The sequence below is a fragment of the Sinocyclocheilus anshuiensis genome, unplaced genomic scaffold (assembly GCF_001515605.1).
Source record: "Sinocyclocheilus anshuiensis isolate Anshui unplaced genomic scaffold, SAMN03320099.WGS_v1.1 scaffold1123, whole genome shotgun sequence".
NCBI lineage: Eukaryota > Metazoa > Chordata > Actinopteri > Cypriniformes > Cyprinidae > Sinocyclocheilus > Sinocyclocheilus anshuiensis.
Window position 1 is genome coordinate 255,283 of NW_015544248.1, and position 15,417 is coordinate 270,699.

General features: G+C 33.1%; 1 protein-coding gene and 1 long non-coding RNA gene across 3 annotated transcripts in view; both read right to left on the reverse strand.

The window, feature by feature from the left end:
- Positions 1-611, reverse strand: part of LOC107697804 (uncharacterized) — a 16,026-nt gene extending 15,415 nt beyond the window's left edge. The window contains exon 1 of the long non-coding RNA XR_001635241.1: positions 262-611. This is a non-coding gene — a long non-coding RNA (uncharacterized LOC107697804). The remainder of the gene's footprint in view (positions 1-261) is intronic.
- An 8,650-nt stretch (positions 612-9,261) lies between these two features.
- The window catches only part of septin10 (septin 10), a 20,910-nt gene continuing 14,754 nt past the window's right edge, over positions 9,262-15,417 (reverse strand). The window contains exons 7-10 of one of the 2 annotated variants that reach the window (XM_016498663.1): positions 14,510-14,678; positions 12,812-12,944; positions 10,984-11,168; positions 9,262-9,670 (exon numbers count right to left, since the gene is read on the reverse strand). In XM_016498663.1, coding sequence (XP_016354149.1) covers positions 9,655-9,670; positions 10,984-11,168; positions 12,812-12,944; positions 14,510-14,678 — 503 coding nt within the window. In that variant the 3' untranslated portion in view covers positions 9,262-9,654. Of the gene's footprint in view, positions 9,692-10,983; positions 11,169-12,811; positions 12,945-14,509; positions 14,679-15,417 lie in introns of both variants that reach the window. The other variant, XM_016498664.1, reaches the window with a different exon arrangement.

Genomic DNA, 15,417 nt, shown 5'->3' on the forward strand with positions numbered 1-15,417 from the left:
TGAGGACCTCTGGCTCTGACCTAGCTCTCTCTCTAATACTAATACTGACCTGGGCCCGTATTCACAAAACATCTTCAGGCTAAAAGTAGCTCATAACTCGCCGATTTAGGAGAAAATCTTAAAAAATAACAGCCGTGCCTAAATTCAGGACTCACAGTATTTCACAAAGCGTTTCAGTGCTAAAACTAAATCAGTGAAAGGTTAGGAGCAGTGAAGAGGAGTCCTAAGTCACTGAGACCAAGCCACAAACTATCCTGAAACAGCTGTTTCCAGCAATCTGCCTCGGAACAGAAACATTTTAGTAACACGCTGCATTTATTTGCACACAGATGTTCTCCCATGCATCTTTTTTTGGTTTTGGAGGCTATCCCAACTCCAGATTGTCCTTTGATTATATGCTTGTCTTCATTAACCAGTTGCTGTTCTTGCGTCCAGTTTACGTTTGCATGAATTACTATCAGCTATGATTATTCTACTCTCTTAATTAAAAGGCTGTTTACATGCATATCCACTAATTGTTCACGAGAAGCACACATGTAAGAGACTGACAATTAGCTAAACATATACTTGTTTAATTAGTGACACTTAGCCTGCATTTTTAAACCTTTATTTGAATGTCGCAAATAACATTTTTATTTTTAAACCTTTATTTGAATATGGCAACATAATATCGCGCTCTACAGTATTTCTATGAATAAATCTCTGACAGAGACTATCAGCCAATCACTGTGTGCATAGTTAATAAGCTTGATGACATCACCCATAGCAACGAGCTCAGCCCCGCCCCCTTACTCTGAGCTTAAGACTTCTCTCTGTTCCTCAGTAAAAGTTTGTCTCAGCAGCTTTGTGAATAGGTTTTAAGAGAAAACTCTTAGCTAAAAACCTTTACTGCTATTTAGGAGAACTCTTAGAGGTAAGATAAAATGTTTTGTGAATACAGGCCCTGATGTTAAGACGGCCTCTTTTACAACTACTTCAAACTTTCAGAGGCTTTCTCTGCAACATCAAAATTTGTCTGGGTTATTTTTATTTTTTAATAAATCTAAGTGACAATGTTCATTGGTGTCAAATTAAATATGCCGTCTCTCCTGACGCAGGTCCGCTGGCGTGTTCTTGCGTGTGAAATCAGTCCAGAGACGTCCAGATTAAGGGCCGCTAAAACTGGACATGTTCTGTTTGCACTTTTTTTAATTGTTAGTTTATGTGCAAATGCTCCAGACTGATGCCGTTGCATTGCATTTTGCCATTAGACACCATTTACAAATATAAACGTTTAAACGTGCAGCTGTTTTTAACACACGGACGCTAAACTATGAAAGCCTGCTTCCGCCACTGAATAAAAAATAAAAAGGTAATTGTGACTTTTTTTATCTCGCAATTCTGACTTTTTTTCTCGTAATTGTGAGTTCATATCTTGCTATTTTGATTTTTTCCTCCCCTGAAATTCTGACTTTTTTATTACAATTCTGACGTTTTCTCGCAATTCTGACTTTTTCTCGCAATCGTGAGTTCATATCTCGCTATTTTTATTTTTTTTTCTCGCAATTCTGACATTTATCTTGCAATTGCAAGTTTTACATCTCACGATAATGGCTTTTTTTCTCACAATTCTGACTTTTTTCCTTGCAATTCTGATTTTACATCTGGCAATTCTGACTTTTTCTCGCAATTATGATATTTTTCTCGCAATTGCAAGTTTACATCTCGCAGTTCTGGCTTTTTTTCTCACAATTCTGACTTTCTCGCAATTGTGATTTTTTCTCGTAATTGCGAATATGCTTTTCGCAATTCTGACTTTTTCACGCAATCGTGAGTTCATATCTCGCTATTTTGATTTTTTCTTGCAATTCTGAAATTTTTCTTGCAATTATTACATTTTTCTCGCAATCGCAAGTTTACATTGCGCAGTTCTGGCTTTTCTTGCAATTCTGACTTTTTCACGCAATCGTGAGTTCATATCTCGCTATTTTGATTTTTTCTCGCAATTCTGACATTTTTCTTGCAATTATGAAATTTTTCTCGCAATTGCAAGTTTACATCTCACAATTCTGACTTTTCTTGCAATTCTGACTTTTTCTCGCAATTATGAGTTTACATCTGGCAATTCTGACTTTTTCTCGCAATTATGATATTTTTCTCGCAATTGCAAGTTTACATCTCGCAGTTCTGGCTTTTTTTCTCACAATTCTGACTTTCTCGCAATTGTGATTTTTTCTCGTAATTGCGAATATGCATCTCGCAATTCTGACTTTTTCTCGCAATCGTGAGTTCATATCTCGCTATTTTGATTTTTTCTCGCAATTCTGACATTTTTCTTGGAATTATGACATTTTTTTCACAATTGCAAGTTTACATCTCGCAATTCTGGCTTTTTTTCTTTCTTGCAAGTCTGACTTTATAACTCGCAATTGTGAGTTTATATCTTGCAATTGCGAGAAAAAAGTCACAATTACCTTTTTTATTTTTTATTCAGTGGCAGAAACAGGCTTCCATGGTAAAGGCATTTCACTGCAGGCTTGTACTCAGACTGAAGCACAAAAGAAGCATCTGAAAGTCAGAGAGACACATTTCTGGACCCGTGGAGGTTACGGATGATGAAAAGCATCACATGAATTGAGTCATGAGCACATGGATTGTTTCCGCATTATTCAGCGTTGAAGTCAATGTTTTTGGACGCTGGATCTTCATAAGCACAAGATGGTTCATCCAAATGTTCACACAAGTGACTCCTGGCTTCGTTTCTATTTCTTTGGATGGATTCCTACAGTGTTTTTAATCTCATGGTCTGTATGTCGTGCTCTTTTATCAAATCATTATGGATTTGATCATGGTGCCATTTTTTCTCACTTGGAGTTTCGGCACAAGTGCCGTTTTGCTCGCCAAAAGACAAGCACACGTTGGTCTCCATGTTGGAGATGAGATGATGGACGGTCATGGTTCCTGCTTCTGAAAAGAGGAATAATTCACCTTCAGATGATCATTCTGTCCTTGTTTACTCTCGTCATGATGTTATTTTCACAGGCGAACACAAAAAGGAGAATTCCTGAAGTGCAAATCTTGTTTTTGTGCTAGAAATAACATCTTAAATAATGTCAGAATGATTCACGTTAACGTTTCCTTTAGAGCGTGTGTTTCAGAATGAACTGATCGTACGTTGGACTTTCACACGACTGCATCGAACGAAGAAGCTCTATATGATGACATATTTATATGCTATTGGTGCTAGAGTGGAGATGTTGGGGAATATTTCCTCAAGCACTTGTTCTCTGGTATTTGACATTGTTTTCATTTACACATTGTCTTATATTGAATATGATGATAATGTGGTTTGTTTTGTTTGTTTGTCAAGTACATTTTAGCAATAAATGCCTTTGATTCAAAACCACGATTCGTGGAGTTATTCATATACAGTGTTGGGGGGAAACGCATTACAAGTTACGTAATCAGATTACTTTTTTCAAGTAACTAGTAAAGTACTGTACAGATTTTCTTCAGCCTGATGCTTATTCATTTTCTTATTCAAGCCTTTTACAGTTGCCAAAAGTCGCACAGTCGCCGGTGCGTTTTGTGGCATTTTTTCTGATAACCCCTAAAGGAACTTAAAGTACTCCATCATTTTTGATCGTACAGATAAGAGCAATACATCAATCAAATCTGTAAAGGATTTACATTTATTTGTATACACTCATAATAACAACAAAACTTTGTGCTTTTGTAAAATAAAGAAAACAAACAGGGTGCGCTCTTTGCCGCCTCGGTCTCCGTGATCTTCATTTAGAAACGCGTCACAAAAATGAAGTGAAACTCAGCGAATACTCGACACAGACATGAGAGATATATCTATAGAAAGCTTGGCATGTCTACTTTTAAACGATGTAAGTCGTGTCGAAAAACAAATATTCTGTGATAAAGTAATCCGTATGAAACCAACACGATGTACAGTCTTTCCCATCTGAGCTAATTATCTCTAATGTGATCACGCTTTTGATATTACAATAGTGAGACATGCGGCATGTAAACATCACCTCCGTAAACAAAGCAGCGAGGCTTTTCTTCAAGTTCATCTCAGCTACTGTTCGTTTCTGGAAGAAGACATGCTGAGAGGAATAAGCTTTGGATTACCTCAGAAAAAGAAGGAGGCTTGATCCAGCGGAGGAGGTCATTTACATGAGTAAGTCTTTCTTTTATTAGCCTACTTGCGTTAGTTGTTATTGTGCTACTTTGACAAAACTTGTAAGGGAGCACGGGGCACAAACTAACGCGGGGTTAGTTGTAACACACGTGGTTTAAATATTTCCACACATGCTTGCATAACCAAATTTATGGTATTTACTAGTTGCCATATCAACACTATAAAAAAAAGTGCGCCAAAATTCAAAAACCTTTTGAAGATATCACTTAATATTTATTTTATCAAAATAAAAGTACATTTCTGGCTGAAGTAAATTTTTCATCTCAGTTTTTAGCATTCATTTAAAATAAGACAAATCTGCTATTATTTTATTTACGCCAGCATGGTTACGATGTGTTCATCGTCAAACTCCAAAATTTGATTATTTTTCATTCTTAAAAAAACGCCATTATTTTATTTGAAAAAGTTAATAATTTTATTTTATTGACAAAATATTTCAGTTTGTCTTGTATATATATTTTTTCATTGGATCAGATAACATTTTAAGCTGTGTTATGGTCATGTTACAATGTACCCCACCTATGGGGCTTGCTGTCACATTTCACTTCCATTCTTTTGAGGTAAATACCGAAAAACATATACACTGTAATTATGAAACAAAGTGACATATACGATATAAAAATATGTTTACACTGTAACACTAAAGAATGTTTAGACAAAACTTTACTGTGATATACTCTGTTCGCGAATATATGTAGATGTTTATGACGTGCTTAACAATAATAATTTAGTTTCCCAGATATAAAATGTTTTTGTACTGTATAATACATACTGTACAAAGCATGCTTGTGTTTATGACTATAAAATCCCGCAGAACAATTATTTATCCAGCCACAGCGTAATAAGAATCAATTCCACTCATTGTAACCACTAATTGGATTCATTACTGTTGGACTAATTACTAATTGGACTAGTGCTGCTTAACACAGAGGTCAGTGTGCAGAGAAGCAGCTGCGTTTCATTGAAAACAATGAATCATTATCATGACATTTGGTTCCATTAAAGGTTCTCGAGTGTCTGCATTCATCCGGTGATGTGTAGTAAAATATAGCAGCGCTACTGAATCTACATTTTGCGACTTGCATTGCATTCAAGATACACGTTTTATCAGTTGTATGCATTGCCCGGGAATCAAACCCATGCTCTTGACTTTGTTTGAGCTACAGGAATCAACAGCACCACAGTAAATTAAATGTTTTATCCGAGTCGTGCGTTTGGCCCGGAACTGTATGTGATTAAAGACTGCGACGCAAAATAATGAGAAAATTATAAACAGACAACACAGATTTATATTGTCAACCTCTCTCGCTGCACGCAACAACAAATACACAACCCACTGTATAAAAGGATTTTTCAAAGTTGGAAATAAAGATTATTGGAGTTTGTTTTTAGTGAAAAAGTGCATCTGCTGTTGTCTCTCGCATCAAAATCCAGCCACATATTAGTTTAGAGCTGTTTAAACGCTGCTTGATCTGTGCAGACTTCTCTCCTGATTCACACCAGAACACTTTTTCACTGGAGGAAGAGTTATTATGGATTATAGACTCTATGGTATTTTAGTTAAAAGCGTCTTAATGCTGGATTAGTTTCAGTTTTTGTCTTCTCCAGATGTTAACTGATGGACTGGAGTGCTGTGGATTACTTGTGGATTATTGTGATGTTTTTATCAGCTGTTTGGACTCTCATTCTGACGGCACCCATTCACTGCAGAGCATCCATTGCTGAGACACTGATGCAATGCTGCATTTCTCTAAAAATTCTCCAAATTTTCTTGGCCTTGGCCTGAGGCTGAGCACATTTTCAGCATGCTCATTTCTGAGTGAACTTCTCTAAAGTCAATACATACTAGAGTCATTAGAAAGCATGTGTTTACTGACGCAGTTCTGCTCATCTCTTGGTGATTTCAGCTCTGTTCTTTGCTCTAGTACCGTATGAAGACATGAACATGTCCAATACAAGACTTTCGCTCTAATCGAATCGTGACCTGTCTGTTTCTTTCTCGGCTATATCTCTCTTCTCCTGCTCTCCATGTTTTCTGCATGCTCAGTCCTGGAAGTGTCACATCTCGTGTCCGAATGGAGTGTGGTCTTGTAATTGGAAATTTCAAATCTTCCGCAGCAGACTGAAGTAACAAACCAATTTCCCCGCTGAACACCAAGAAGAGCCGCTCAAGACGGCCATCAACGACTGTCTATCTAAATGCAAATGCAGACGATTATTCCAAGAGCTCCGACACCAAACGAGGTTATTCCGTTCACTACAACTGGAAATTGGCTTGTTTGAAATTCCCCTCAGGACATGGGAAGTGACCACAATCCTGGGGAATAATTCAATGATAGTCCAGCAGCGATGGAAGGTATCTCATCCACATCAATCTGAGTTTATGTCCTAACCAGCTGCGACAAGCAATATGTGAAATTACATTTTGTTGGTCACTGGTTTGTATTTCAGAAAGTTGATCCGTCCACACTGAAAACTCATCTGAGCAAAGTATATTCGTCATCAAATACGGACGAGGAGAGATTGATCGTGCAAGCTGAGAAATGCCAAGCATCACAATGATGCTGCCTCGAGAAACATCTCAGGAAAATACAAGGTATGTGTTTTTAGTTTTAAGATCTATTCAGACTTATTGAAATAAATTGGAGACCAATGGTCCATTCACACTAAGACTGAAACTAAATACACTCCTGTTCAATGGTTGGCGCTTATTTAAAACATTTATTAATTAATTAAAAAATTTAAAATAAAAAATAAAAAACACTTGTGCATATTGGGGTATTTTTTGTCTTATTCATTAATTTTGCCTGACTTAATGCAAAACTGTGTTTTTATTGGAATTTAGTGACTTCTGTTTTTAAAATGATTTATTTTTTAATTATTTTGAAAATTTGGATGATTTTATTATTCGGTTTAACAACTTTTGACATCAACAACACGATTTGGGAACTGTTTTGTCCCTTTTAAGAGCTCATGATTCTAACTATAAATGATTTTTAGTTAGTTGTATTTTATTATTTGCTTTTAGCAATTCACCACTGATAAACTGCTGATTAAAACTTTAATTTTCTGTGAAGATGCTTTGCGGCGATTTGTATCGTGAAAAGTGATATGCAAATAAACGTGAAATGAATTGAACTGAATTAACATTACTTGTTTTCGCTGCTGTCAGAGACCCATTAGAAGAGACTAGTAGAGAGCTGCTGGTTTGGGTTATGTTGACCACAGTTTGTGCGTTAATCGAGCAGACTGGGATGATTTAGTTTTGTAGTTTCACTGAATGAAATTCAACACTTAATGACATCAAAACACATCGTGTGTAAGAGATATAACAGCTCCAAACACAAACTTATAAACAGATGAGCTAATCAAGACATCATTTTCATAACATACTCATCTTGATGGTAAACTCATCTGCTTTTTGAAGCACCGTATTAGCTATAATAACTTTACCTCAAACCTGTCCAGTCAGAAATCGCGCTCATTTCAGGACCATAACAGTCACATGACGCCATCCAGCGACTGAATGCTAGTCACACGAGAGGTATTCACAAACTTTTTTTGTCAGATGAAACCCAAAAATATTTCAGTCATAGTTATTTCAATCATTGAAAATATACCCCCAAAACCCACATGAAAAAATACTATAGTAATAGTATACTATAGTAATTTATAGTGAATACCATAGTGTTTGAATCCTATCTCACTGGTAGGTCTTTCGGGGAGGCGAGGTATCCAAAGCACATCAACTGGTCATTGGGGTTCCTCAGGGCTCAGTTCTAGGACCGCTCCTCTTCTCCATATACACTACATCACTGGGTCCCATCATACAGGCACATGGCTTCAAAACTTTGTCTTTCTCTTCATTTATTCCTTCCTTCCCTTTCTAGCTTGTACGTATTTGAATAATGCCTGAAATTGGTATTGTGAGCACTTCCTCTGACTGTTTGCCTCGTTAAGAAGAATCGCTTCGTGTATTCCCCAAATTGTAAGTCGCTTTGGAAAAAAAGTGTCTGCAAAATGACTAAATGTAAATGTTTTTGAACCATACTATAGTAAAGTACTTGAATTAATTTGTTGTGGTAATTCTATAGTTGCTGTGGTAATAATACAACTATAGTAATATAAACAAATGACTTTACCCAATACTATAATACAACTATAGGGTACATTATACTACAGATTACTGTAGTCAAATCTAAAGTATACTACAGTATTTATTACAGTTTATCAGTTCACTATAGTTAATACTACAGTATGCTGTAGCATTCATTAACAACGTGTTGTAAATACTGTGATATATACAGTATAACACTTTACTATAGTATGGTTCAAAAACACTATTTACTATAAATGACTAGTATTTTTTCATGTGGGTTAAATATGTACTTTTAAGTTAATATTTCAACAATTTAACAACACATTTGCATGCCATGCAAGTAAAAAAAAACTTTAATCAATTGTTTAATTTTGAGTTTTTTTTTTTTTATTATTTTGAAAATTTTTATGATTTAATTTATCCCGTTTTCATAAACTCACAAAGCGATTTTTACGGAAATAATCTAGTTTCAAATACAGGTTTGTCAGGCTGTATATATATATATATATATATATATATATTCTTAGCAAGACACATTTGGCATTTCTGCTGTTATCATGACAAAGATTGTTTTCAACATTATTTAATGATATTAAACCATGATTCATTTTGTGATTCTAAAAGTTTCAGGAATTCTACTGTATGTTCTTCAATAAAAACAATAGCTGTTGAGGGGGGGGAATAATTATGATTTCAGTTTGTTTTTTTTGTTTTTCTTTTGGCATTGCAATTTAGCGTTTAATATATGAATATTTAATATCTGAATAATTAAAATACTTCATATTTATATATATATAAAAAAAGTCATTAATTTGTAATATAATTCAATTAAGTAACTGAATTCTACTCATTCTTGTTATATTTATAAAATGTCCTTTATTATATATAATATGATATATATACATATATATATATATATATATACTAAAGCCAGATCATTTGTTAGTCACAGAGAACGCAAGAAATACAATTTGCAGAAAAATACAAGTTTATTTGGTTAAAACATCACCCGAAATAACACTGTTTAAATACACGAGTATAAAATGTGGAAAATAAATGCAAGGTAAACATTTGTGGTAAACTACTATAGTATATTTCTGATTAATGTTTTTAGCCCCCCACAACCATAAAAACACAAGTCCCCAGCAGAATAATCATACGCTTACCAGTAAAAATAGTAGATTAACATGTTCTCAAACGAGCATATTCTGTGATAAACATCTGCATCGTGCTCATAAGAAATGATTTGTTTTTAGGCCCCAAAGTGAAGTGGTGTGCTGTTCTTCAAAGGTGTCCGTGATTCAGTACCGTAATGCTGGTGCGATGTAGATTTCTAACACTGCTGTGTGTTTCTGCCTCGCCTTCACATGAACCCAGAGCTGAAGAACGACAAACATCAGCTGTGAGAACACAAACAGCGACATGATGAGCAAAAACTCCCATAATCACTTTCACCGTGACATGCATTTACTAATCATCTGTGATTTCTGTCAGTTTTATACAATGAATATGTAAATATTAAGCAGGATTCATTAGAATCTGATCAGGATTTTACAGATGATACGATTAGCAATTTCTTGACAGCTTGTTCAATTTGTTCATCCTAATTTAAAAAAAAAAAATAAATCATCAAGAGCTCCAATAAAAATGACAAAAGTATTGTAAGTTGGTTAACTGATAAGCAAATAAAAAGGGCAAAACATGTTAGTTTTAAAATATGTAGACATATATTTTAAAAAGGCAGTCTTGCACAAAAATTATGCATTTTAAGATTATGAGGCTTATGAGGATTAAGCTTCATGCCAAATTGATAATCACCACTGAGGAAATTAGTAATTATTATTATTGTTATTATTTATAACTGTATTGTTTATATTTTACCAGTTCATCGTATTTTTAATTTTAATTAATAAATTACATTTAATTATATTTTATTTATTAAATATTGCATTTTTATTTATAATAAATATTATAATATTTAATTTTCATTTATAATAAATAGGTTGACCTAATTCTCTTCCTTTTCATTTTGTTGGAAGCTGGTAATATAAAAATTATGTATTATATTTTATTTATGAGGACAAAGCTTAATCATCCCAACTGAGGAAATTTATCATCATCATCATTTAAATCATAATTAATATAATGGTTAATATTTTACTCACCAGTTTATCATACACTTAATTTTATTTATAATAAATTAAATTTAATATTTAATAACATTTTATTTATTAAATATTGCATTTTTATTTATAATAAATATTATAATATTAAATTTTTATTTATAATAAACTACATTCCCTTCATTTTCATTTTGCTGGAAGTTGTCAATATAATTCTATTTTACATCTGACCATGTAAATACTGAGCAGGATCTAGAGACAATACCAATTAACTATTTCTTGTCATCTCTGATAAACAACACAAACGTTTCATATGTTGATTGGTTAATTGTTAAAAGACAGTAAAATATTAGTATTAGTAAAATTTGCATGCCTATATTTTTATATATCATTATATATAATTCTATTGTTTATATTGTACTCACCAGTTTATTATCCTCTCTAAATATGTGATATTTAATTTGCATTCATTATAACTTCCGACCCCTGCTTTCTCACTTTGTTAACACTGGTAATATACAGTAAGCTGCCATGTCTGCTTTTGTGTGCAGTGTTTGGGAGGAACTCACTTCTTGCGGTCTTTGTCCTTCTTGTTGTTGGAGCTGGTGTTGAAGGCCTGCGCCTGCAGGAGCTCGCTGGCAGCTCTGCGCTTGCTGAAGACGCTCATGTCCTCCTCCAGGCTCCGGCGCTTCTCCTCCAGCTTGCTCTTCTCCTCCGCATGCATTCGCTTCAGCTGCTCGAACTTGCCCTGCAGCTGGAGCACACACAGAGTTTACTGTACACGCATGCAGACAGCTGAGAAGACTGCATGGTATGCATGCAAGATATTTGCTTTACATGCTCGCTTGTAGTTTTACTACCTTATATGGGTCAAAGTCAAAAAGCACAATAAGTGTGATACTGCTTTAAATTGTTGTTCCCCACCCCAAAAAAAAATTAAAAAGTTTTCTGTTTAATTTAATTGAAATTTTGTTTCTGTTTTTCTGAGCAAAAAATAAATATGATACATTTTCCCCTGATTTACAGAAGAGACCCACTAAAATGTCATTCAGTGTAACAATCTTGTCAGGCATATTTACAACAAACAAAAATCAATTTATGACATATTAAAAGACTAATTACTTTTCACCCCAAATACTAATTCGTTTTTTAAATGTGCCACTTGTCAGTAAGATTTTTTTACTAATTTAAAACACAATAAAATGTAATATGCTCACTTATATGCTCACTTATTCTTTTATATATTTTAATCTGTACACGTCAGAATAAGCATGTTTGAATTTTTACATAAATATAAGTGTTACACTGAATGACAATGCAACATTATTTCAACCAAATTGTAACATTTTCTCTAAAAACGTATTTGAAACCTTAAAAGTAGACACTTTACTTACAGTTAATGTGCTTTCTATCGACATATAATCACTTTTGTAAATTTCTTTTGATGCGGACATCTTAACGTCTTTGACCCATATGTCCGAGAAACTCTAATATTTCACCAAAAAAAAAAAAAAAAAGATAACATCTTGTTGCAACATTTTACAAAAATCAAGATTGAATATATTTGGTCGAAATCCCATGTTATAAAAGATGATGCTATTTAAGACAATACTAACTGATTAAAATGCTAAATGTTTGCCCTCGTTGCTCACAGCAACCCGTCAAAATAAAAGTTTGATTTAACTTGAACAAATTGTGACAGAAATAAATGAATATTTTACAGCAGGCCTAAAATGTACGTCTTAATGTAACTACTCCTACTATTATTAATAATAAATTGATTACAACTTTTGTATCTTACAATTAACCTTTTAAATTAAACTTTAAAGCTTTATTTTCTAAAGAATAATCACACATCGTTCTTACATGTTTTAATTTGAACAGTAAACCTCTGTTGTGCAGCACACACAAAAAAAGGGTTTGTTTAATTTTCATTTGATTACAAGAAAAGAAAGATTAAAATACACAGCACAGAAAAAAAAAAAGAACAAAAAAAGGCACTATTATTGTTAAAAAAAAACAATTAGTTTTTATGAATTTGATTGATTAGACATGCTTTTTGATTATTAAAATTTTATTAAGATTTAATTTAAAATGTAATCCAGAAAAATTAAAACGGAAAAAACAGAATTTGGTAAAAAATGAGATTTGAGGAAAAAACAAAACAGAATTCATAGGGCCCTAAAAATGTATTTTATGTTACACCTTTATTAAACAGTTGTTAAATTGTATAGGTTTCACGATTTTAATTAATTAGGTATGCTTTTGGATTATTTTAACCATTTAAAAGGAGTCCAGAGAAATTAAAACAAAAAACGGAATCCATAAAAATTTAAATGTGAAAAAAAAAAAAGGGAAAAAACGCAATTTGGTAAATAAGTAAAGCGTGTTTCGTACCTCTCGCTCTGCGTCCTTCAGCTCGGCCTCTTTCTCTTTGACTCTCTGCACAAACGTCTGTCGCATCTCCTCCTCTCGTCTCTGCAGCTCGCCCACAAACTCCTGCCGCTTCTCCTCGTACGTCTGCTGAAGACTGTTTAACAGCACCATCAGATGTAGCTCAGTTTCTGCTTATTAATCTCAGGGGGGTTCAGCAGCTCTAATAGCCTCGTCTTCAGTCAGGGTTAATGAGACGCCGCATCAGAGAAATATTAAATAATGCGCCACATAGACTTTACACTTCATTAAATACCAGATACAGTTTATTATGTAGCTAATATACCAATAATAACCAGGAAAAATGACTTAATGCAGGACTTTTAGTCACAAACAAGCCCAAAATGCACCGGGACTCTTATTTTGAAATGTATATGCTTTACTTGTTTCAGCAGCTCATTCTAAAAATGAGGGAGATAAAACATGCATCTTACAATGTCATTTTTGTTTTTAATTGAGATGTATGCATCATCATTGTAGTTTTTATTAACATTTTGAATTAGTTTTAATTTTAAGTTTTTATTTTAATTTTAAGTAATTTTTTTTTTGTCATTTTGTTGTGTTTTTGTCACTTTTAGTTTAGTTTATTTTTAAATGTTTATTTAGTTTTTATTATTTTTTATGTCAGTTTTAGTTATTTTGGTCAAGTTAAACCGAGTTAACATCAAGTTAAACTGAGAGAAAATAGAAAATGAGAAATGCATTATAAAATATATTTTTACATTTTATATTTTATTTCCAAGTAATGAAAAGCGCCGCGTTCTGACTTTAAATGTGCTGCGCTCACACTTGTTTCATTCAAAGCATTTTCTTCAGGTTTATTAATCATATTCCTGTTTTGATAATTAAAACTTTTGCTACACCATTTTAAATATTTAAGGCTTATAATACTAATAGTTTTAATACTATTTTGAATTCGTTTTAATTTTATATTTTCAGTTTTTTAATTTTAAGTTACATTTTTAATCTCTTTGTTGCGTGCTTTCATCACTTTTATTCATTTTTTTTAATTCATTTTTATTTAAGTTTTAGTTATTTTAGTGCATCAAGTTAAATTGAAAGAAAATGAGAAATGCATAAAAAAATATATTTTTATATATAAAATATATTCTTTAATTTTTTATTTCAGTTAACATTTTTTATTTCAAGTACCGAAAATGTTTTTTTTTTTTAAGTTTACTATAACTCTGCGTATAATGTCCAAGTCTTAATATGTGACCCTTGCTAAGAACTTCATTTGAACAACTTTAAAGATGATTTTCTCAATATTTAGATTTTTTTGCACCCTCAGATTCCAGATTTTCAAATATTGTCCTATCCTAACAAACCGTACATCAATGGAAAGCTTGTTTATTCAGCTTTCAGATGCTGCACACATCTCAATTTCACAAAATTGACGCTTATGACTGGTTTTGTGCTCCAGAGTCACATATTAAGACTTCATGGCTTTAAATGTGGTCAGACTGCATGTTTCAGACTCTCCTTCTCTGAATGAGTGCAGCTCTGAAGGGTCTCGTTATTAGCCGAGATTCCATTCTTTCTCTGTTTTGAGAAGCCGACCAGAAATCTGAGGAATGTCTGTGTGAGCGAGGTTAAGTAAACAGTTCCCATGCTCCCGTCTCCAGAGCAGCTAACGAGCAGCCGTGGTTAACGAGCTCTCACCTGACAGGCTTGCAATCGGGGTCGGTGTCTCTGAAGCCCATCTCCTCCAGCTTGCAGCGTCTGTAGAGCTCGTAGTGCCGCGTGTGCGTCTGCTCGCGCAGATCCTCCATGTTCACGCAGATCAGCATCTCGCGCAGCTTCACGAAGTCGCAGTGGTTCTCGTTCTCCACTGAAACACACACAAACACACCCGAGACCTGTTTGAGACCGGGTCTAGCAAACCTAACCCGATACTTCATTCGATTATTTCCTTCATTTGCTACAAGTTAACTGAAAAAAGTCAAAGTAACATTAAAAAGTAACAAAAATAAACATAAGAATAACATAAGTTCAAAGTAACAAAAATAAACATAAGAATAACATAAGTTCAAAGTAACAAAAATAAACATAAGAATAACATAAGTTCAAAGTAACAATAAAAAGTAACAAAAATAAACATAAGAATAACATAAGTTCAAAGTAACAATAAAAAGTAACAAAAATAAACATAAGAATAACATAAGTTCAAAGTAACAATAAAAAGTAACAAAAATAAACATAAGAATAACATAAGTTCAAAGTAACAAAAATAAACACCGATACTTCATTCGATTATTTCCTTCATTTGCTACAAGTTAACTGAAAAAAGTCAAAGTAACATTAAAAAGTAACAAAAATAAACATAAGAATAACATAAGTTCAAAGTAACATTAAAAAGTAACAAAAATAAACACAAGAATAACAAGTTCAAAGTAAAAAAAAAATAATAATTAAAAAGTAGGAAGTTTCAACAGATCTCAATTTGTTTTTAATTTATTTGACAAAAAAAGTAAATAAATAAAATCTTGAATATCTTGCTCACAAACACTAAAATATGAAATATATATATATATATATAAAAAAAAAAAAAAAAAAAAAAAATATATATA